Source organism: Canis lupus, chromosome 4 (genome assembly GCF_048164855.1).
Source record: "Canis lupus baileyi chromosome 4, mCanLup2.hap1, whole genome shotgun sequence".
NCBI classification, from domain to species: domain Eukaryota; kingdom Metazoa; phylum Chordata; class Mammalia; order Carnivora; family Canidae; genus Canis; species Canis lupus.
In genome coordinates this window covers 87,915,627-87,940,675 of record NC_132841.1, presented here as the reverse complement: position 1 = coordinate 87,940,675, position 25,049 = coordinate 87,915,627, and the positions used below count along the sequence as shown (strand labels likewise).

General features: G+C 43.4%; 1 protein-coding gene across 1 annotated transcript in view; it reads right to left on the bottom strand.

The window, feature by feature from the left end:
* The window catches only part of MARCHF11 (membrane associated ring-CH-type finger 11), a 106,856-nt gene that overhangs the window by 75,083 nt on the left and 6,724 nt on the right, over positions 1-25,049 (bottom strand). Inside the window, exons 4-5 of the mRNA XM_072822841.1 lie at positions 20,690-20,920; positions 19,301-19,456 (exon numbers count right to left, since the gene is read on the bottom strand). Of these exons, the coding sequence (XP_072678942.1) occupies positions 19,301-19,456; positions 20,690-20,920 (387 nt within the window). The remainder of the gene's footprint in view (positions 1-19,300; positions 19,457-20,689; positions 20,921-25,049) is intronic.

Sequence of the window (25,049 nt, the reverse complement as noted above, 5' to 3'; positions counted from 1 at the left end):
TTCAAAACTGTAATGGTGCACACTCCATAACCCAACACGTCCGCAGCTGACCCCACTCTACAGTAATACACCCAATGCGTGTACAGGGTTCACTGTAGTGTGTTTACCCCAGTGAAAGTTTATCAACTACCTAAATGTCCCTCCACAGGAAAACTGTTACATAAATTGTTGGATTCATTGTGAAGAATATACGCATCGGTTAAAAAAAATAATAGAGGGTCACATGTCAAGTGAAAGAAACCACAGAACAAGGCAGGCAGTAGGGAAAGAGAAATACTATAGATACACAGAATTCACGTATACATGTACATGCATTCTTCAGAAAGTCTTAGAAGGTGATGGACAGTCTTAACAGGGATCACCCGGATTGTGCTAATGAACGGGGAGTGGGCCCAGGGAGGTAGATAAAAGGAGGGATTACCCACTTTTCATTCCACTGGTTTCTTTCCTATCTGAATCATTTAAAATCTAACATACATTTTAACAATATTGCATTTTCCTGAATTATTTGTGTGATTCAAAGCAGTCTAGTAAATCCTTAGACTTACCCCGAATCCCATAGTGATGTGGGGCGGCTCATGGACCAGTAGTGTTTGGGCTCCTTCACTGACGGGGAGGCATCCCTCCCTTTATCCCAAACTGATTCAAATGTAATCCTGTAGATCTTGGCACAACTTAAGCTGAGGCACCTCAGAGTAAGACACATTTTTCTAGACCGCTCATTCTTGGGGCAGTTTGAGGAGGAAACGGGCCAATGCCTCTTGAGCACCTTGCAAGGGGCCTGGCGCCCGAGTGCGCACCAAGTGGCAGCTCCTATCTCTGTGAGGATGCGCCGAAGCAGCCGCTGTGACACACCTGGTGTGACACACCTGATAGTCACCGTGCCCCCTCCCAGGTCATCGGCGGCTCGGCCGTGGGCACCGCCAGCAGGTGCGTCCGGCCGAGTGCTCCGACTTCTCCTTGGCCTCCTGCTCCGCCAGGCCCCCAGCCATCCTGGAGCGTGGTCCAGGATCTCCCTCCCGTCCTGGAAATGACACGCTGCGATTCGCTCAAAGTAAACGCGCGTCTCATCCACGACGTCACTTCCACGGCTGTTTACTGTGAAGTCAAGTCCGCTTGAAGCCGTATCTGGACGTCACTAGACTGGACGCCACTAGAGCAACAGAGTCGCTGCGCTGAGGGCTCAACGGATTTGCTACACGAAAGTCACAAAGACAACAACCGTGTGCCCTCATCACGGGATAGGCCCTTTGCTGGCCCCGCTAGGTTCAGACCAGACTTCTGGAAGAGACTCCGCTACCAGACTGACAGCGCGGGAGTGAGCCCTCTCCTGTCTGAAGAGCTAGAAACACCCAGACCCCTGCTTGGTAAGGAGCGCCGCGTTTCTTTTCGCATCACACGACTGTACCCGTGTATAGTTGGCGCCTTGTCTCCAAGTGACAAACGAAAATGCCTTAAACCTCGGCCAATGTTCTCTTAGTCCTTCGTGGGACTAGTGATCTTCCGCGAGCGTGGAGCTGCTGGGAAATGGTTTCAATACAGAACACGCGGCGCAGAGACAGTCTCCGTGTAAGCATTTCTCTCCTTATGCTCAAGGAAACCTTATTCTATCTTGTTGAAAACTGGCCCAATTTTGTACCAACCTTTTGCTGTACTAGTGCCATAAAAATTTAAAATGCTCAGCATCTGCTCAAGGTTTAACTGCTAAAAACCTGTTATTGACCATGTATCAAAATCTGATGAAGAATATTTTTCAAACCACCCAAACTAAAATATACACTAGCTACCAAGACGTTCAGCTGCAAATTAACGACATTAATGTATACGATTATTATATTTAGCCTTTCTTTTAAGTATTCTCTGGAATTTATTTTGGCCTACAAACGTATTTCAATTTTTGATAAGGCCAAAGTACTATATGTGCAGTTCTATGTCAAACATACTGTTTTTATTTTATGTATTTATTTGTTCGCTTCTATTCACCCACACTTTGACCCTATTTAAAATACATTTAATGAAGGTTATGGCCGCATCATCATCCAACGGCAGCTTCATATCCCTACAGTCCTCAGTCCCACCGAAGACTCTTGGAAACGACAGTGGAAGTGGTTTTCCCTGACCAAACGTAACATTCCTTGTACCTTTTGCCTTGTACACTCTCCTGTACTATTTAATAAAAGAGTTACTTAGGGAGGCAGGGACAGCGTACAAACCAAGGTCTTGGAGTCTCTATGCGTCCTTTACTTTCAGTAACTAATACGTCCTATTTTCTATGCATCAAAAGAAGAGTGGTCGTGGCCGCCTTGATCTGGGAAGGACATACACATGACTCCAGACCAACAGCATTTGTCTAATGCTCACTATTAGTGTTCTTGAAATGCTTGTACCTCTAAACTAAAATACATTTCCCATTTAGAAAGAGAAAATTCTACTTATCTCTCCTTTTTCCTTCTTCTGTTTCTTTATTTCCAAGGTAACGGAGCCCTTCCTGGGGATTCACAACCAGCCAGAGAGACTCGTTCTCCATATCCCTTCCCGCCAGTGATGAACCTCAGGAGATGGCCAGTGCCTAGTTACGGCTTAATTACAGTTCCTCTGGTTGTTAACTAAGAACTCAAGCTGCTTGGAAAAATCTTCTCCCTCAAGCAAGATGACTTGCCATTAGTAAAACAATCAGCAGTAATTAAAAACCTCATTTTCAAATATAGTTCATAAGTTTTACATCAAGAAAATTGTTTCTCATCTAATTCTCTTTTAAAATGTTGCCCTGAGCAAAATAAAAGGCCCTCTTTAAAAAAAAAAAAACAAAAACTAAAACCAAACCAAAAAAAAAAAAAAAAAAAAGCCAAAATATAATCGCTGTTTTTTCAAAAACAAAACTGCCCCAATGTTTATGATTCCAAATAAAGGATTTTTTGTCTTGCTGACAAAAATACCTAATATACTTAATCATGAATATTGCAAATATTTTGGCAGAGACCAAATAGGTGGTATAATTATCTTCTATTTAAGCTTGTGCACACTGCTGGGGATTTACCCCAAAGATACAGATGCAGTGAAATGCCGGGACACCTGCACCCCGATGTTTCTAGCAGCAATGTCCACCATAGCCAAACTGTGGAAGGAGCCTCAGTGTCCATCAAAAGATGAATGGATAAAGAAGATGTGGTCTATGTATACAATGGAATATTCCTCAGCCATTAGAAACGACAAATACCCACCATTTGCTGCGACGTGGATGGAGCTGGAGGGTATGATGCTGAGTGAAATAAGTCAGTTGGAGAAGGACAAACATTATATGGTCTCATTCATTTGGGGATAATAAAAAATAGTGAAAGGGAATAAAGGGAAAAGGAGAAAAAATGAGTGGGAAATATCAGAAAGGGAGACAGAGCATGAGAGACTCCTAATTCTGGGAAATGAACTAGGGATGGTGGAAGGGGAGGAGGGCAGAGGGTGGGGGTGACTGGGTGATGGGCACTGAGGATGGGCACTTGACGGGATGAGCACTGGGTGTTATTCTATATGTTGGCAAATTGAACACCAATAAAAAATAAATTAAAAATAAATAAATAAACTTGTGCACTGATACTCAATGAGCAATCAAAATGTGTATGCATTCCCCTAAATCACTTTGTGGTTGTTTTCTTAAGATTTTATTGATTTATTTGCGGGGGTGGAGAGCAGAGGCAGAGGGAGAAGCAGACTCATCCACTGAGTCGAAGTGGAGCCCAGTGGGGCTTGATCCCAGATCTCTGGGATCATGACCTGAGCCGAAGGCTGACGCTTAACGGACTGAGCCACCCAGGTGCCCCCACTAAAATCACTTTAAATGGATTTAACATTCTGCTTGAGTTCACATACTTCATACTCTTAAACTATTTAAAAAGTGGTTGTGCAAAATCTTTGAACAGAGTAAAATTTAACTTCTCCAAATTGCAAAATACAAAAAAAAAAAGAGAGAGAGAAAACAGAAATGTTTGATTTAATCAAATAGAATCAAATAGAAAAATGGGCACAATTTTTGAAACAAATCAGGTGAACCAAAACAGATGGCAAAGGCTTTTAAGTAAATGGCACCTGCGCCAAATTTATTTTCAAACAAGATGGGAAAAGTAGAGAAACACCCCAAATGTGATGGAATTCTGTGCACCAGGAGACACATTTCAAGAACACAACTGGAGTTAACAGGAAACACTAGAGGGCGGAGTTGCATAGTGAAGCTCTTCTGACATTTAACTATAAATCTTAACTCCCCATGAAATGACCATCACTTTTCTCCTGAATAAAGGATTCTTCATAACCCACTTTGCTTATGGCCTCTGAAAGCCAAGGGTTGTAAGTTATGGATGACACTTCCCATCAAATTTGGGGAACTGATTATTCCATTTTGGTTGACTAAGTACCACAAGCTCAAACAAAATGTCTTCATATTATTAAAAGTTTTCTGAAGAGAAGGAAGGAGTGTTCACCCTTCAAAACTCCTTTATATTCATATTCTCTGTCGATGGCAGAGATTTAAAAAGATGGGCTGCCCAGCATCCCACCGCACTGATTAATGGAAACCATTTATTCCAAGCCTAGATGTCAGTTTCGGTAGCTCCAGAAGCAACATAAAAAGTCATTTCCCATCTTCAAGTCAATGCATGACTTTCGTAGTGGGCAAGTCACGTCTAGTATCTCCCAATCATGTTACCTTGAAAGTCACAGCCTCAAACATTCATTCTCCAAATAGCTAAGTTTTCTAGATGACATTTAATGAGATGATGGAGCTTCTCTTCAAAACAATCCACCTCAGAAACTGTATGTTTTTCAAAACCAGGAGAAAATCAGCCCGATATTCACTTTTTACTTGTTTTATTATCACTATACTTATAAAAGTCATTATTAGAAATAATTATAATCCAGGGGTGCCTGTCTGGTTCATTCGGTGAAACATATGACTCTAGATCTCAGGGTTGTGAGTTCGAGCCTCATGCTGGGCATAGAGATTACTTTTAAAAAATAATTGTAATCCAAAATAATTTGGATTTCTCATAAGTCTTGGGTTTTATTGTAAAATCTTAACCCCTTGATAATTCTGTAGATTGAACAGTGAATAACTCAGGAAGAACAAATTGAGCATCTGTGACTCTAAAACACAGCTTCACTATTCTTCTTCTCTTATCTATCTGATTGTACTTTTTCCTTGCTTCTAAAACCAATGTATTGAATCTTTACCATAATAACCTGGATATTACAATGGATTAAGGAAACTGGCCACTATCAAGGCTTTTAATATATTGATGCAAATCATAAAACTATAGGCTATAAATAACAACCTTTCCAGTTCATAGAAAAACTAAAACCGAGAATGAAATGTGTTTCAGCAGGAGAACTAGTCACAGTGAATATTCACTAGCATACCCTATTTCTAGAAAGACATAAATTTAAAAATTCTGAGAATCAAAGTCAAAGATCATGGATTGGTAAGCATTCTTTGACCCACCTACCTAAAAATTTAACCACCCTTTCCGAGGATTTAATATCTCTCCTTCTTTGCCCAACATTTTTTTCCTTAGGACTCACCACCAATTAATTTGCTTATTATTTTAGTTGGAATTTATGTATTTATCCCTTTCTGAATTGTATGCTTTCTGAAGGCAGGGATTTTCTCTCTCTTGTTTCCTGTTTTGTTCATCCCCAGCCACTGGAAGACTCCAGTTAGTAAATATTTGTTGTATTATTTAGAGAATGAATAAACAACAAATACAGAATATGGCAGAATCCTCTGTGTTCCAGCTCTTGTTCTAACAAGGTTAGAAGTCGGGGATTAGTAAGGCACCATCACATGCCAAGAACTCTGAAAATGTTTCTTGATTCCCAACAACCTGATAAAATTAATACATATGGCATCACTGCCGGCCACACAGCTGTGTGAGTGGTTGGGCTAAAATTTGGGCTCTGGTCTACATATTGCTGAAGTCCATGCTTTTTTTCTCCTAATATCACACTGACCCTCATATAATCTGAACCCCTCCGGAAGATGTGTAACAAATTTTTTAAAGTATGGGCTTAAGTTACAAAAGCTAATTTGTCAACATACTCATCATACTCAGGAGGCTCTCTGGAGAGCTGGAAGAAGCAGCTGAATATTTATGAATGGCAATAACCATCTCCTACTTATTGGAAAGCACAGAGGCCCACCACTCCTCAATTACCCACACCAAGTCTCAGGTGATTGGGGAAAAAGAAGATAATGAAAAATCACACAGTTCCTTCATGATTATGGGAGAGGACAACTGTACAAATACACGGGTTAACGGAATATTTGATTAGGGATTTGAAACACATAATCTCATTCAGCACATAATCACCATGATTGAGGAATCACAGACTCTCCCTAAATTGATGACTTCACAAGGAAGCTAGCTCAACAATATTTATTGATTTTCATAAGGCTCGGTTCCAGGAATAATCATAAGCAGGTCCAGGTTCCCTTAGCCGCCAGCAATCCAGCTATATATGTGCTGTCTGCAAGGATACACTTTAGGTTCAAAGACCAAATAGGGTGAAAGTAAAAGGATGAAAGAGGATATATATCCAAGCAGTAACCAAAAGAGAGTGGGAGCGGCTATACCACTCTAGTGGTTGTTACCACAATATCAAACAAAACAACTTTAAGATAGAAACTGTTACTAGAGACAAAGGACTTTTTGTCATCATAAAACAGTCAATCCCTCAAGAAGATATAAAACTCCTAAACATATTTGCTTCTAATAACAGAGCCCTAAAATACAAAAAGCAGAAACTGACAGGAGAGATAATAATAGTTGGAGATTTCAATACCCCACTTTCAACCAGACAGAAGATCAACCGAAGATAGGAGCCTTGAACAATACTATCAATCAACTACACCAAGAACACATTTATAAAGCACACCACTCAACCACAGCAGACTAGGCATTCTTTTCAGAAGTACACGGAACACTCTCCTGGACGGATCATGTATTGGGCAAAAATCCCCTCCCCGAAGTACTTTGGGCCATGTATGTTTCGGAATTTAGAACTGTCCAGATTCTTAAAATGTGATATGGTACATTTTCAACATAAATGGAACATCCCACATCCTCAGCAAGGTCTAGGCCAACATCGTATTAACTAACCATAATATGTCTATGGCAAAACACGTGAATATTGGCCTTAACTGGTAGCAAGTTAAGGCCAAGTCGATTCAGATATTCTGTTATCAAATAAATTACAAAAAAAAAAAAGAAATTAAAGCACCTATTGCTTCAACTTTCAAACATCTTTCAAATGGATCCACTTTCCCTCATCTCTGCTGCCATCATGACCTACTGTCAGGTCCTTCCCATCTACTCGCCTAGGAATCTAGCAGCATTCCTGCCCCAGCCCATCCTCTCTCCAATCCAATCTCCACAAAGCAATCAAAGACATCTATTATTACTGCTAGATTATTCCTCTGCCTGAGACTTTCCAATGTCTTCTCCTTGCTCTTAGAATGAAATATGAATTTCTCACGAGAGCCTGCATGGTGAGGTGCACCTCTGCTTCCCCAACGGCATCACTTGCTCCTCCTCAGTCATGGTCCTCTTTTCATTCCCTCAGAGAACACACCGAGCTCTTTCCTACTCTCTTGAATCTTTGCTTTAGCTGCTTTCCCCTTCAGCACGCTCTTCAAAAAGTTTTTCAAAGGTGGGATTATCATCAACCTTTAGGTCTAAGCTCAGATGTCACCTCCTCAGAAAGACTTTCTCGACCCCTTCTACTACACCTGGATAGACTTAGACATCCCCATAATCTTTTTTCTAATAAAATGTATTTTGGAGTATTTTTAGGCTTACGTTAAAGTTACAAAGGTAGCATAGAGAGTTCTTACGTACCCTGCACTCAGTTTCCCTCATTGTTAGCATCTTACATTGCTATGATACATTTGTCACAACGAAGACACTAACATTGGTGTGTTACTATTAACTGACAAGCTCCTCACTTTCCTAGGATTGCACTAGTTCTTCTCCAGTGTCCTTTTTTTTCTGTTCTAGCCACCCATCCAGGATACCACAACATTACATTTAGTCATGATATTTCTTTAGCTCCCTCTGGTCTGTGACAGTTTCTCAGACTTTCCTTGTTTTTCCTTCACAGTGTGGAAGAGCCTTGGTCAGGTATTTGAGAAGAAGACCATAGAGGTTAAGTAGTCTCATCTCATTGTAACAGATGTTATGTTATGAATATGACTTACCATGGAAAATGTTAAACTTGATTACCTGGCTAATTTGTAGTATTTGTCAGGCTTTTCTACTGGAAGGCCACTCCCCTGCCTCCTTCCACCTTGTCACCTATTCTTGGGAAACAAGTCACTAAGTACATCCCACACCCAGGAGAGTGGAACTCCTGGAGCACAACTCTGTTGTATGATATGAAAAAAAAAAAAAAAATATATATATATATTTGGAATTCTTCAGTTAAGGAGATTTGTCTCTTCTCCCTCACTCATTCAATCATGTTTTACATCTATGCACTCGTGCATGTTAATGTTACAGTTTGAGTTATAATCCAATATTACATTATTTATGTCATTGCTTCAAAGTGTTCCAGATTTAGCCTTTTCAGGTTGGCTTTTAAGTTGCCTCGTTATGCCTCCACCCTTTTGTTCTGAGCACTTCTTTACTTTCTGGTACAAGATACTCCAGCCTTATCTTGGGTAAGAACAGCATTTTGTATGTGACTGGTTCCCTTTATTGGAAAATGGTATTAGAAACCAAGATCTGCTGCCAGGTGAGTTTACTATCACTGGAGTGTCACTACCATTAGGCCCTCTCACCAGACAGAGCTGGGAAATGGATGTGTGCGTACTAACCCATGCCTAAGCACATATCTTTTTTTTTAATTTTTTTTTATTTTTATTTATTCATGATAGTCACAGAGAGAGAGAGAGAGGCAGAGACATAGGCAGAGGGAAAAGCAGGCTCCATGCACCGGGAGCCCAATGTGGGACTCGATCCCGGGTCTCCAGGATCGCACCCTGGGCCAAAGGCAGGCGCCAAACCGCTGCACCACCCAGGGATCCCCCCTAAGTGCATATCTATTAATATTTGTACCTATCTTAAGCAAAACATGAATTTATACTAATGTCTCCAACTCTAATCCAGTACCACATGGCTCATTCTAGCATGTCCTGTTTTAACCACAGGAGAAGTTTATTTCCAGGAGAAGTATTAACATGATCTCTAATTACCTAGTTTTCAAATTCTATATGCTTACTTGTTTACAGTCTGTCCCTCACCATCAAGGGTTTAGAATAAGAAGCAGAGGTTTACCTAACTGTGTAGCTCTAGGGCCTAGAACAGTGCCTGCTACATAACAGTGGTCAATTTGTTGAATGAGTGAAAAAATGATCAACAGAAAAGTATTGATTGTGTAATTTTCAGTAGAAAATAACAAAGATGAAGTGTTTTTAGGCTAACCTCCGAAAATAATCTTTTAGGCCAAAAACAAGCACGTATTAATCCATCGCTGTGCCCTGTTGTATTAATAATCTCCATGTATTCATCACCACTTAGCAGTGGTTTTCCCTACAAGCAACTCAAGGAATGGTTGTTTTCCCTCTAAAGTTTGCTGTCGTAGAGCTTAATCAGGTCCAGAATGAAAGTAGCATATTTCTATCTCAAATTTCCTTTTCTGTAACAACAGTAGGGTGCAGACCAGAGAGAAGAGGCAGGCAGGAGGTAGGGAGATGAGTCACCCATTGTTACATGTTTCACCAAATTACTCAAACAGTTTTCAATATCCAAGAGTCTTTCCCTCCATAGTCTAAGAATCATATGTCTTCTTCCAAAGCTACCCAACAAATTCTGGCACAATTACTGATAATCTTGTTGGCTTAGCATTTTTTCACTTCTTTATACTACTTCTCAAATTGCTGAGAAGTCTTGTCTGGATCCGAAAATGAATTCAATAGAAACTATAGGAGTAGGACTGAGACTCCACCACGAAAGGTAAAGGAACACAGTTTCAGAAGGGATGAAAAAGGTGATTTTACGTTCAAGATTTTCTTTCAGTTTCCATATATGAGCTTGGGCATGCTTGGTCCTAGAGGAAACAATGTAAGGATCAATAATCTTTCCTCTCTAAAAGGACTGGAAAACCCCCCATCTACTTGTTCCCACTTAAAAAAAAATAAGGGGAAGATGTTGTCAAGAAAAGGAAGAAAAAGATGGAATGAGTATAAAATAAATATTTACTGAATACTGAATATATTCCTAGTAAATCTTACACTGTGTTCTATTTCACTATAAACTTTTAAAGTTATTTTTTCTTTAAACTAAAGAGAGATTCCTCTTACATACATATTTATGCAAAAAAATTGCAAATGTAACATAGAAAAAGTTAATACTGGGGAGGTAGCAGGGGGGAGAGGAAAAAGCAAAAGTATTTTCTATGGTTTCTGGAATATTCTCTCACAAGAATATAAGTAAGATTCCCTGATACTTGCAAGAAATGTTATCATTCCTAAAAATCTTTTTTTAACAGGCCGAACAAACCAAGGCGAGCCTGTATAAATATCTTGAAATAGTTCCTTGTTTATTTGAACTATAATGTAACTCAGAGTCATGACCCAAATGAGTGTCATGGCACAAGTGCAAGTCCATATATAACAAAGGAGTGCCTGAGGGTTCCTGTAATAAGAGCTAGATGCATAGGGGAGGCCCCCCTGCGCCCGAATTAAGCTTTGGCCACTTGCACATAATTAGCATACCAAAATGAGAAACAAAACCAAAAGGCACATTAAGAGAAGGACTACTAAGAGAAGGATAAGGATACACTGCCCAAGTGTTATCAAGGTGAACGGTCTTGAAGAGATAAAACCTAGAGAGAGAGAGAGAGAGCAGGTTTTTAGACAGGAGTTTCTGGAGCAAAGTATCCCTAAAAGGAAGGATGGAATAAGAAATGTCTCCTCAGTAGATTTTCTTATTGACGTTGCCTACAGAGAAATGCTTCCAGGTTTCTGTCCTGTCTTCCCACGTGACTGCTTCCTGCTGAGGTCGTCTACCCGTACTTACATGGGACTTTGCTCAGCTAAATCATGTAGAACAGCTGTTGAATTAGAAATTATGCTCACAGGGAAGATCCTGTCAAATATTCAAGGATACAGAAAGCACAAGCCACAGCGCAGTTTTTCCTGGAAACACCTCTGAGTCCAGCATCCATTGTAATTGTAGGTGACCATCTCCTGTGGGTCCACTCCCTACTGCCCTCAAGGGTCAGAAGCACACTCGCTTTGCCCTCAGTTACACCACATTCTCCTCTTACAAGGTCCAAAAATAGAAGGAAGTTGACTTTATCAGTCACATCACAGCAAAGCCACATGCCAAGCAGGAAACGAGCAAGGAAGAAATAGTCTGTTCTCTTGCTACATCTCCCTGTGCTGGAGTATTGTTATCACCAGTGGAAAAGCACTTTTGAAGTTATGTTACAACTGTACAATCTGTCAAAAAAAAAACAAAACAAAACAAAAGAAAAAAAGACACCTTGTTTTCAATCTGGTGACAGATTCCACACCAAAAAAGCTATACCCAATAGACATTCTTACAGACATCCTATACCTATGATCATACAGCAAAATTTCCAACAAATTTTTTAAATTCTCTGAACAAACCCTAGATGAAATCCTTCAACCAGTGACAACCTCAAGAAAGCAAGTGTGTCACACATGGGTAATTTCACATTCACAGAGTCTTTTTTCATGACATTTGATTTTGTGAAAAGAGCAGACATGTCTCTCTGGAACCTTTTTTTTTTTTTTTAATTTTAGGTTTTTAAAAATAGATCCTTCTATTACCCTTAAGACTTTCTCCAGTGGTCTGAAGAACTGAACATATTTGCCCAAGCACACTGGAAACAGAATTATTAGAAGAGCAATTTAAGAACAAGTTGGGAACTAACAGCCAGTAGATGGCTGATGTGTGAGCAATGAACGCAACTCATTTTCCTTAAGACATATTCTCACTGCACAAATATGAACATGACCCTCATGGTTCTGTTTGTCTTACAAGATGCTCACTTATTCATTCATTCATGCATTCATTCCACAAGTACTCACTGAATGACCACAGAGTGACCAAGAAAGAGACGTTTTCCCAAGCTGTGTCGAACTGTGCTACGGAATTTGTTCTAAAACTCTTCCCACTCACTGATAAGCTTGCCCTCCCAGAAGGTAAGCTTGGAAACCCCAATCAAACTAAATATCATCCTAAGACATTCAAAACGGGGTATTCTGAGCATACCTGTTGAGTTGCAGACAGCCTGGGAGGACTTGCTTTAGGAATGGATCACGAATACTCTAAAATGCATTCTACAACTTAAGGAGATAAGAAGGTGGCCTATTCCAGGGATGCAAGGGGCTAATTCTGGGATGTCTCTATCTTCTGCTTCTAACTTAACTAAAGCTGCTCCTGGGAATGGAGGATGTGAGTCTGATACAACCAAGAAACAGTTTGGAAGAAGGTCACAGCGTTTTGTTATGGAGCTATCGTACCACCAATTTCTAAATGAGATAGGTTTATGATGATTTCACTCAAAATTACAAAGAAACACATAAAATCTTGGAAAACTTCACCCATTTCATTTTCTAAGAGGTCAGAAGGCACCTAAGTCCATATCAATACTCAATTTGTTAATTTTTTAAAAAGATTTTATTTATTATTCTTGAGAGAGAGGGAGAGAGAGAGAGAGGCAGAGACACAGGCAGAGGGAGAAGCAGGCTCCATGCAGGGAGCCCGACGTGGGACTCAACCCCGGAACACCAGGATCAGGCCCTGGGCTGAAGGCAGCACTAAACAGCTGAGCCACCCGGGCTGCCCCTCAATTTGTTTAAATCAGGGGTTGGCAAGCTATTGCCAAATCCACGTTGGCCCAATCCAGCTCACCACCTCATTTTGTGTTGCCCACGAGTTTTAGATTTTAGACGGTTGGGGTTAAACGGGAGGAGACAGAAGGAGGATATAATTTCCTGACACGTTAAGGTTATACAAAATGCAAACTTCAGGGTCTACTAAGTGAAGACAACTGGAACACAGACACACTCATTCCTTCATACAAGGTGTATGACTGCTTTCATGCTAGGACAGTAACTACAGTATTTTAGGCCCTCAAAGCCTAAAATATTTACTCTCTGGCCCTTGATAGAACAGATTTGCTTAAAAAAAAAAAAAAAAAAAGAACAGATTTGCTGACCTCTAGTCTATATAACAAGATAAATGTCATCAAGCGAAGACATTCTGTAGCCACAGCAAGGTTCCTCTACACAACCACTACCAAATTTTCTTGCCACCGTAACTTGCTTTGACCAAAAAGTCTGCCCAGTCCTATCCCAGTGGGGGTCGAGTTTCTTTCTTCTACAGGCAACTGGGTGGAGTAAAGAAGAGAAAGGTATCAAAATGGAAATACACCTAAGAAAAGGTAGGGTTGTAGAAAAGCAGATGCATGTGGAAGACAGTCCTGGAGAGCATCACCCATCTGGGCAACACCATCCCCAATCCTCTTTCAATAAAAGGTAGAGGCCGACACCCTCACATGATGCCTAAATGGACCTCATCTCCTTTTACTATCATCTCAGAATAGTCTGGCCTTGAGACAAATTGTAAAATCCTGTACATGTGGCCTATACAATAAATAAGATGGCTTATAAGTAGTACACAAGGTGTAATTTACATATTTTATTCAGCAGAGAACCATTAATCTGTTCTAGTGAGTAAAATGAAGATTCATGTGTTTTGAGAATTAGTAAGCAAATGAAACAAAAATAATTTCAAAGGCGAGCAAATTGCCTCATGATGTGTTCTTTGTTTATTTTGACATTTTAAATTACCTATAAAATATGCCAACATATGCATTTAAATATTCCATTTTAATGCTGTTTCTCAGTTGTTCAGGCATGGTAATGAAAAGCTTCTCCTCAGCTTACCATTTGCTAGCAAGCCTACAGAGAACGTCAGTAAGAGCAACAGTCAGGGAAAAGGAGGAGAGGGGCGGCTCACCACACCAGCCAGATTGTATGTATGTGGACATTTTTAAGCCATAAAAGGCAAATGCCTTGAAGTATCTCAAATGGCAGCATGCATTACAGATAAAGTTCATGCTCTGATGTTTTCTTATTACATTTTCAAAATCACAGTCGGTTTTCTATAACAACTTGCTGCCTTCTGGTGTATGGGCTATATCGTGAGAACACAGGACTTCTGAGGGTAGACCGCCCCTTTCACGACACAGCCTCACTCAGAGAAGATAGTGACTACGGGGTTCCTAGAGCAGCTAAGGTTCTATAAACACTTTACGAATGAGGTCCAGAACATTAGCCAAGAGGAACCCGCCTGGTGCCAACTTCCTCTCTAATCTGGAACTGTCACGATGAGCCCCAGGGTTTTAAGAATATGGATAAAAAGGAAAAACACTCTCAGGTCGTTCTTCCTCCTAGGAGACCTTCCAGTCATTCTTACTGCTATGAGAACACCTGTTGCCGACAACGCACTGTACGTGTTGAAAGGAAAAGCCATAAGGGGAAGGCTGATAAAAATGTTACAGGCCAGTAAAAACGTCCAGGGGCCTAATATTCGCAAAGGTATACGGCCCGCTTGCAGCTCTCGATGCCATCCAAGGCAAGTTCTTGGGTGCTCTAAGTAAGGGAGGAAGAAGGAACGCTGATGGACGCCGCTATTCACTCTGACTGATGCTCTGCCAACTGTCTGAGCCTCTTTGGGATCACCCCCCAGGGATCTCTGGGGCTTCTCCAATCTTCTCCTACTCACACACACACATCCCACTCAGCAGGGGGATTTCCAAAGTGTAAACAAATGATGCTTCAGAAGCTGAACAGCACTGCTCTGTGTGTGGCCACCTGTGAGCTGAACGAACAAGTAATAAGCATCAGAGCCAACGTTAAATGGCACCTGCTATGTGCTGGGCCTTACCCCAACCACTTTGCATTTATTAGGCGTCTAGTCCCCAAAACAATGGATAAAATAGGTGCCATTAAGGTCTTTTGAAGATGAGTTAACTGAGGGACTCCTGGATGGCTCAGCAGGTAGAGCCTGTGACTCTTGATCTCAGAGTCATGAGTTCCAGCCCCATGTTGGGTTTCGAGATCACTTTTAAACACCGAGGCACAAAGAGTTAAGTGAGCTGTGCAAGGTAATACAGCAAGCACCTTCCAACTACAGTGTACTCTCCTATGCTGAGGCAGTGCACTCAGTCTTCCAGCACAAGTCTTAAGCTTCCCATACAACATGTCACCAAATAAATGATATCTCTTCAAACATCTATATTTCTCGAAAAAAAAGTACTGAAAGCATTCAAAATATAGCTTGGATATAGCTTAATTAGTCAATGTCACCAACATCTCCAGAAAAACTTGATTTTATGTATTCTTAGATTCTACTAACTTCATACCATACTATGAGATTCAAAACAGAACTAGCTTTTACTCTTGAAATATTATTAGTGCACCATCTTGAATATGTTAATCAATAAAATAGATCCTGCAAGTAGGTAGGAGGGTAAATGCATGTTAATTACTTGGAATGTCTTAATTAACTCCTGCTGCTAATGACACAGCAATTAAGGTTTAAATATGTTTAGAGGATACATCGGTTTTCTACTGGGTCACGTTGCTGAACATCACTGAAATCTGATGGAATGGGGTGTTTTAGACCCACATTCTCAAAGAACTCTAATCTCAATGAGAAAAACAAGTAAAACTAAAGTTTTGGACTCTTTGCAGCACGTTGCCCTCACACACACTCCTGCTTCCTGGTTAGCTGCTCCTTTCCCTCCTCTGTCCCCACATCCCCCTGAGCACCCGGAGGTACCTCAGGGTAGTAATCACTCCTGAAGGCGCTTGAGGCTACGCATCAAACACCACTGATGAAATCAACCTCCCATACTTTTTTTTTTTTTTTTTTTGAAGCTTTCTTTATTTCTGAGCCCTGGGAGGGAAGTTATGGTGGCGTCTGTTGACCTACCTTACAAGTACTCAATGCAGAGACCAGGGTAGGCCGATGGAGCTATTTTTAGAAGCTATCTCCTATTGTGGATTAAAGATAGCCACTCTCTTTAAAAGAAGGACCGATTCCAAAGGTGAAATCTATTTTCCCTTCTCTTCAATGTGGGCTGGCCCTGTGATTTGCTTCAGTCGAGAGAATGCAGCATACATGACACTGTGCCACTTCCAAGATCGGGCCTTAAGAGAGCTGTATGTACTTGGAACTCAACCAAAATATTGTGAAAAATCTGAGTCACGTGGAAAGAGAACTGAGGCACCTCAACCACAGCCCCAGTTGAGCATCCAGCCAACAGCAGCAAGAGCAAGTCATGCGAGTGAGCCATCTTGGATGCTCCCATCTAGTCAAACCTCTGGATAACTACAGTTCCAGACGGACATCGTATACGGAGAAGAACCTTCCAGCTGACCTCAATTAACCCAGGCTCTGCAGAGATGGAAACCGATTGCTGTTTAAACTACTAAGGATTTGGAGCAGTTTGTTATACGACAATAAACAGTCAAAGCCTCTCTAGATCATCTTGGAGACCCAGGCTAAAACCAGCTCCTGACTGGCTCAGTGCTGCACAGGACGAGCCATGATAGGCCCAGAAATGGCTATGATGCAACTGAGAACAACTTTTTACTATGGGGCATGGACCTCGGAGCCAGACCGACTACATTTGAATCCTGGCTTTGCCTTTGACTGGATATATCCCTAGTAGAAGTTATGCAACTTTCCTGTGCCTACCTCAGTTTCCATTTGTGTAAAATAGTGATTATACTGTTCCCTACACCTCGTAGGTTTGTTATGAAGATTAACCATCAGTATCAGCATATGTAAAGCACTTAGAACAGTGCCTGGCACAGCTTAAGTGTTCAGCAAGTGTTCTCTATTAATATTATTATTTATTCTCTCTTCTGTTCTCCATCCAAGGAACCACCCACTCACAGCTATGGAGGGCTCTATACTTAGGGCAGAGGGATGGGGAAAGTGAACGGGAGTGCCAAAACATACTTCCCTTTTGATCCTACACCAGGAAGAAATGGATTCCTGCCAGGTCATAAAAGCATCAATGTGATAAATGCTAAATCTGATCGGCCTCACAACAGCAAGGGAGAAAAACCAAAAATGAGAGTAAGCGTTCAGTTTGCAGGTCATCCATAACGGAAATGTCACGTAACTAATGAAACTTTATCTGAGAATAAATTGCTCCTGGGTAGAAGAATCCATACTCCAGGAACCTCCTAACTGATTTCCACCCATTAAGAGTACTGAGCGTCTTATGCACTTAGTCCTGGAAAGTTATTTTCTTGGGCATGATCTGAGCTATCATCATCACATTAATAGCAACTTTGTTTCCAATTATTATTTTGTACTTCACTCTCACAAACAGGTCACGTTACAGATCATGGCCGTATTTGCCTATGTCATAATAAAATTAATTCAGTGTATTAGCCACACTGGGTTAGTTTTGGGGTTTTGGTTGTTTTTTTTTTAATTTCTTTAGTTTTTTGGTCATATCATAAAACACATTTTAGGGAACTGCTCTTGTTAAAATGACATTGAACGGTTTGTTTTATGAATGAAGCAAAACATAGTAGAAATCAATTCATTTTGCTATAGAATTAGTAAACAATACTTTTTGCCCCAGCCCTTTGTTTCTTCTTTATTTTGAAATTATATCACGGACCTACTTCTGCTTACTTCAAAACTAATCACCTCACATGAGTTAATATATAGTTGCCATAAGTGTCTGAAATACTTGGTATTCCATTTGAGCTCTTGAATTATCTGGCTATAGTGCTTCTCATGCGGCTTTTCACTGGAGTCCCAAATCTTCCTTTTTCTCATCCCCCCATGTTTCTAGTCATAGAATTATTGTAAATCCAATGATACTACTCTTATCATTTATCTGGACGTGGTTCTGTCTGCTTTCAAGACAACTGTGATAGATCCATAAATTGATACCCAAGTAGTTCAATCAATTAGAAGTCCTGGGAACATGTGCCAGGTTTGTGCCTATCTCCAGCATGATAGCATCATTCATCCACATTAGTTAGTCTTCTTTCCAAATTATTTATAAGCTTTTGGTCAACTTGGAAAAAAAATGCATATTTTCATTTCATGCCTGCTAATCATGCTTTAAATGATGACTATCAGAGATGCAAATTAATTGCAAGCCATATGAAGGATGCACAAATTAAAACCTATGAAATCTAAACTATTAATGCAATAGTAATTCAGCTTCCAGGCTCCTCTGAAATCACCAGGTTTCACCTATTTTTACATTACTCAATGCAAACTACATTTGTTAATTTAAACAAAAACAGGGAACACTAGATTTTATGACTTTCTTACCCTCCTAGCTTTTCAATCCCCTTCCTTCCCTTTCTTCCATCGTCTCCTTTGTCTCTGGTTTGAACCTACTCTTTTATGTCTGCTTAACTTCAGCCCCATGTCACTACCAGATCTTATCAATTATACACTATTCTGCTTTAATTTAATATGTCATTCTTAACACTTTGAATTTTATATCCCACCAGTCTCTTCAAAGAGCCTGAATCAGTTCCACTATGAAAAAAACCAAAGCTTATATTTTCGAGGGCATTCGTAAGGTTATGGGTATTGTGTTTTATACGACTATACATAAAAAGTTTAAGGATATACACAATTTCAGTGATTTTATTGAAACTGTTGGAAATACTTCTGCATCCACTATGTAGCAAAGGATGAAAGTAGCCAAAGCTTCTAAGCATGTCATCATATGAGAGAGAGCCTATTTCAGTGAAAAAAAGTTTTCAGATAAAGCTAATAGATTCAACTGAAGTTTCCAGACTAGTAAAGTCCTGCTTCACTTGCATGTATTTTCCATAAGTGGATCCCATTCTGGGCTTCAATGTTAAATCAAACAAAATATTATTATTAAAATAAATTGTGTGGCATTTCTAATTAATAAAATTAATGTAATTGAACTACAAGACGGTTTACCAACTTTGCCCTTTTAGAAACAAAATGGGTATAATTTCATCAAAAAGCAACAAACTAGTAAGGGAAACCATTTGAATAAAATGTTTCTAGAGTTTCTCAGATAAAAATATCACAGATTTCTCAAAGCACAACTCAACAAATCCTAAATCTTTGATTTGCATAAAATGTTTTTAAGGAGCATATGTAAATATCCTTGGTAATAACTAAACTCAAGTGCACACACATGTTTAGCAAAATCATTTCAGGAAAAAAAAAATGTCACAAATGTTTACCTGGCAAGGTTGTTTCATTTTAATGGCTATGACATGGTATCTGTAACAGCAGAGCTCGCAGGTCCAGGAACCTCTCTCACTGATCCACTTTAGCAGACACAGCTGATGCGTGTACCGAACTGACCCATCACATCGGCAGGGATTTAACAACTCCCCCTGGGAAGAAAAAAGCTCATGTGAATATTTATATCTGTGTCTCTATTAAACACACACACACACACACACACACACACACACACTTGCTTTTGCTTTTAAAAGCCGTTTACCCAGAAGGATACAGCATCAAACTACCCTAAAAAATGAAATTAAATTTTTATACCTTTGATGGGAAGGAAACTAAAGTCTTAAAAGTATTTCAAAGATATTGCTTAGAGTCATGACATAAATGTTGTACCGACATACCAAATGTCTGCAAGATATAGCTCCCAATACCCTTGGGGGAAAGCTGTACTATTAAATCTCTTTAATAACTTTTAAGTGGATGGTCAGATGCATTTCCTCTGCAGTTATTCTTAATCATTGCTAAAGAAGAAATGCCTGGCATCCCAGAAAGTAGCTTCCAATAGCATTATGCTTTTATTTTCTTCTAAATGTAGCATCATAAATATTGACTTGGGGCACTATATTCCTGAAAGCCTGCATATTCTTACGCAATTTCCTTACTTTTAAAAATATTAAACCTCATGTTTCCTCAGACCACACACTTTGCGGGAGATAGGTTATGCTGTTGTCTCCAAGATTATTACTTCTTGTGCAAGTCTGCATGCACCTCTAAGGGGAGTTTTTAATTACTAACGGAATACAAAACGCATTATTTCTTGTGCAAGTTTGCATGCACCTCTAAGGGGAGTTTGCATGCACCTGTAAGGGGAGTTTTTAATTACTAACGGAATGCAAAACGCATTACTTCTCGTGCAAGTTTGCATGCACCTCCAAGGGGAGTTTTTGATGACTAACAAAATACAAAACGCATATAGTTAGCCAAACAGCCTTTCTTTCACAAGGTCAAAGTACATCCCTAGTCTTCTTGTAAAAAACGGTGACGAGCTCTTCGCGTCGGTGAGATTAGGTCAGCCCAGTGTGCAATGTGCAAAGAGCCTGCCCTTTTTGGTTCCGACATGACTCATGCTCAGTTTGCAGTCTAAGGCTACCTGCCTCGGGATGCATTTGGAGAGAAAAGGGATGTCGATCACTTTCCGTCCATAAAGCAAAGGCCACTTAGCAGCTGGCCAAGGAGATGCTTAGGGCAGTGCGGTTCAAGCACCTGAGGAATGCAGAGCTGCGAAACCAGGTGGGGGCGGGGGGGGCGGGGAGGAAGGAGGGAAGGAAAGTGCGGCTCGGGGCGGGCGCTGTCCGCGGTGCTGAAGGCCGGGCCGCCCCGGGCCTTACCTGCTCGGCGCCCTGGAAGCAGATCTTGCAGATGGGCTGGTGGTGCTGGTGCGGGAGCCCCGCGCGCCGCTCGCCCCCGCCGCTGCTGCTGCTGCGGCTGCTGCACACCGAGCGCGTCTCGGGCGGCTCGCCCTCGGGCTCCGCGGGGACGCCCCGGCCCGCCGCCCCCGCCCCCGCCCCCGCCCCCGCCCCGGGGTCCCCGGCCGCCGCCCCCTCCGGGCCCGCGGGCAGCTCGGGGGGCGCGGGCGGCGGCGGCAGGTGGCGGGCGGGCGCGGGGGCCGCGGCGGGCTCCCCGGGCTCCCCGGGCTCCCCGGGCGGGGGCGGGGGCGGGGGCGGGGGCGGCCCGGGGTCCCCGCCGCCCGTCCTGCCGCCGAGGCCGCCCTCGGGGCTCATGCTGGGGCCGCCGCCGCCCTCTGCAGCCCCGCCGGCCGGCAGGCTCGGGCAGCAGCCGCAGGGCCCCGGGGGGCGGGAGGCCGGGGGGCTGCGGAGGGCGCCGGGGCCGGGGCGGGGCGGGATGCGGGGACGCGGGGGGACGCGGGGGGACGCGGGGGGACGCGGGGGGACGCGGGGGCCCGGCGGCGGCGGCACAGGCTGCTGCTCCTCGGAGCCGCCGGCTCGGCTCTGATGGAGGCGGCGCCCGATTCGGCTGCGCGTGAGAGCCGCGCCGCGGGGGGGCGGGGAGCAGGGGAGGGAGGAGAGGATGGAGGGAGGAGAGGATGGAGGGAGGGGGATGGAGGGAGGGGGAGGATGGAGGGAGGGGGAGGATGGAGGGAGGGAGGGGGATGGAGGGAGGGAGGGGGATGGAGGGAGGGGGAGGATGGAGGGAGGGGGAGGATGGAGGGAGGGGGAGGATGGAGGGAGGGGGATGGAGGGAGGGAGGAGAGGATGGAGGGAGGGGAGGATGGAGCCCCGCCGCGGGGGGTACCCGGGGGGAGGGGGGAGCCGCGGGGGATGGAGGCGCCGCGGGTGGCAGGGGGAGGGGCGGGGGATGGAGACCGGAGCCGCGGGGAGGGGGACGGGGACGGGGACGGGGACCGGGACGGGGACGGGGAGGGGGAGGCGGGGAGGAGCGCAGGGGGCGTCCCGGGGGAGGCGGCGGGCGCGGGCGCGGGCTGGGCGCCGAGACGCGGGGCGGGAACCCAGGGAGGGGAGGTCCCCGCCGCCTCCGCGGACCCGCCCGGGCGGCTCACGTCGGTCCCGTCTCCGAGGCGGAGGGCGCGGCGGCCGCGGGCGGGACCGTTAGGGCGGGGGCGGGGGCTGCGAGGGCTGCGAGGGCTGCGGGGGCTGCGGGCGCGCGGGGCGGGGGCGCGGGCGGGGGCGCGGCGGGGAAGGGCGCGCGAGCCGGGGCGCCGCAGCCTCCTCCCCCTCCCCTTCCCTTCCTCCTCCTCCTCCTCCTCCTCCTCCTCCTCCCCCGCCGCCCCGGGGTCAAGGGCACCGTCCCCGACCCTCCCGAGCCCCGACTCCTCCTGCGCTCGTCGCCCCTCGGTGCTGCGGCCAGGACCCGGGGGCGCCGGCACCCTCGGACCGCCCCGGGCCGGGACCCCCGCGAGGCCCTTCCCCAGGGACCGACGAGCGCCCCGAGGCCGCGCCCCGCACCCTGCACCCCGCACCCCGCACCCCGCACCCCGCACCCCGCACCCCCGCCTCCGGGCCCCCCGTGGGCAGGCAGCGTCCCCTCCAGGGAGCGGACCGAGCGGCACCTGCTGCGGCCTCCAAACCCGCCGGCGCCGCCCCCGTGCAGGGCGACGTGCCCCCAAGTCACTGCTGCTTCTCATTCTTCTAACAACGTCTTTGGCACAGTCGCTCTCCGGCGGCACTTAGGCTGCATTTCCCAGCTGAAGACCCAGGATCCGATGGGCAGCAACTCGTTCAAGGTCACCCGGCTGCCAGCAGACAACTTCTGGGCTCCCTGACTCCAGATTCTCCAGCTCAGACACCCAATGATTTTTTTTTCTCCCCCAGTCCTCTGTCGTGTCTCCTAAAACATGGTATGTTTTATGGCACCGACTCCCATTAGTGGATGATCTGAAACGACTGAGATAAACTACGGGCTTAAATTAATTTGTCTGTTATACGTTTTGGCAGTAAAGAGTATATTTGGTTTAAAACACACACGCGCACACACACACACACACACACACACACAAAGAGCAGTCCTGCTTCTTTTGACATTAACTGGTTTGGCTGCAAAGCAGAGAAAAGAAGGTAGTAAAAAAGAGTTCAGAAAATGCTTTGTCACAAATGGTCCTGAATGAAATAGTTCCCAGGAATGTCCTCTAATGCTCAGTCTGCCTAAGACTAGCTTATTTTTGGTAGCAGAGCGGCAGCCAGCAAGCATATTTTTAAAATAATAATCCCTGAATGCCCTCGGAACTTATCACATTGAAGAAATGTGGTTGTGGATATGCTTTCATTTTCAGCCTGCACCTGTCAAAATGACATTGCCGTGTGTGTACACTGCCACGGTCTCAAGATAGTCCTAAGCCTTGATCCTAAGTTAATGAATTAAAAGCTGCCTATATTGTCTTTAAAAAGAATAAAACTAAATAATTCAATTTATAACAAGTAAATTTCTGCCAAGTATGATAAAGTCCATTATTATTTAAAGGACAGCATAAAAGCTGTGGGTTGTGTATAAACACTGTGGAAAGATTTAGGCAGCAGAGTAGCACGGATAAAGGAGGAAACAGCCAGAGTGCTTGATGAGTCCTCTTAATTGATTGTTTCTGAAAAAAATAATTCCAGTAAGAGAAAATTAACTTTCATTGAGACACTGAGTGGCCATGTAAGAGCATTATTTTTTGTAGGTTCTATGACCTCCAAAGCTGACCCTTCCCTGAAAAAGGGACATTTGTTACTGATCTTTCTTCAGTTAACTGAGTGAATCTTTTTTTTTTTAATTTTTTTTTAACTGAGTGAATCTTAAACGGATCAAGGAAAAACACCTTTGTAACTCTAAATGCATCCTTTCCTATAAAAATAGAGAAAACATCAGGGAGCACAGAAAGGATGAACCACTCTAGCTGCTGGCATCCGAGTGAAAGAGATGATAGAGACACAGACATCTGATAAACAACATCAGGGCACAGCAGCCACTGACAGGCATCCAGTAGCCAAAATGCATCTACCAACTGAAAAATGAATGAGAGGAGAGGCAGTTCTATCAATCCGAGCAAATACTGAAAGGCACATCCAACCAGCGTCAGCCTAGAGAAGAAAGATATAAATAACTTAACAAATGCTTGAAGAGTGTCCCTGTCTGTCTCCCTCCCCTCACATGCACGTGGAGTGAAATGGATCCTTCACCAAAACAGGTCTTTCATTATGAAGTTGCAAACCCTTTAGATACCGGGAGTTTCTTGAGCGGAGTCTAAAAATGAAGGATAGATAGGAGGGGCCCAGGCAAGCATGTCCCAAAAGTTACGTGGTGATATTAGCGGATATCTTTAAGAATTCTCCTTGAACTTCCCTTGTTACCCCATCCTGAACCTGTCCTATGGGGTCACTTCAGGGATTTTAGATAGAAAACAATTCAGGCTACACTAGGTCACGATGGGTTCCATGACCTTGAAGCTAGATAATGTGTGATGACTTTGAAATGCCCTTCCACAGGAGGGTTAGCGATTGGAGAGTTAGCCTGGAGAGCGCTTCCGAATTGCTTCTCAGTTCTTTTACATTAAACCCTTTGAGGTGTTCCAGAATTGTACACTTGGCACCTTGGGGTACACTCATTTGTTTTGTTTTGTTTTGGGGGGGTGGGGGTTAGCTTTTCTCTCCTTTAAATTCCCTTTGTGTTTCTTACTTGTGCCATGAATCCTGACATTTAGTTTAAGACAGTCTTGCGTTTTCACAAAATTATTTAATGGAGACATTTTTCTCTTTCCCAAACTGATGAAGAATGCTCTTTGAGATGCCATATTTGTAAATATAAATTCATAGCAAATATTCATTATACATATTGAATAATTTAGTGATTAAAAGATGAATAAATATATGCAAGATGCATGGTGGTTACATATTTTTGAAAAATGTTTTAGAGAATATTTACTTGGCTGGGGCGCGCTAATTTGTCACCGTGGTCAATGAGTACAATACACAGAATTCTCAATTGCCTTCAAATACTTAAGAGAAAAGAACTCTATGTTATAGAGCAATTAGGTTATGTTGTCTGGGTGGGAGGGTGACTTTTAAAAGAGGATAGTGAAGTGCAATGTGTGTATTGTGAGTATCCAGTGCAGAGTGTAGCTTTGTTGTACATCAGTACAAAAATAGCTTCAGTATCAGACAAAACGCTGTATGCAGACCAGTCCACAATTTATTTCTCCTATTCTCTCCTCTCCCTAGGACCTCACATTCACGT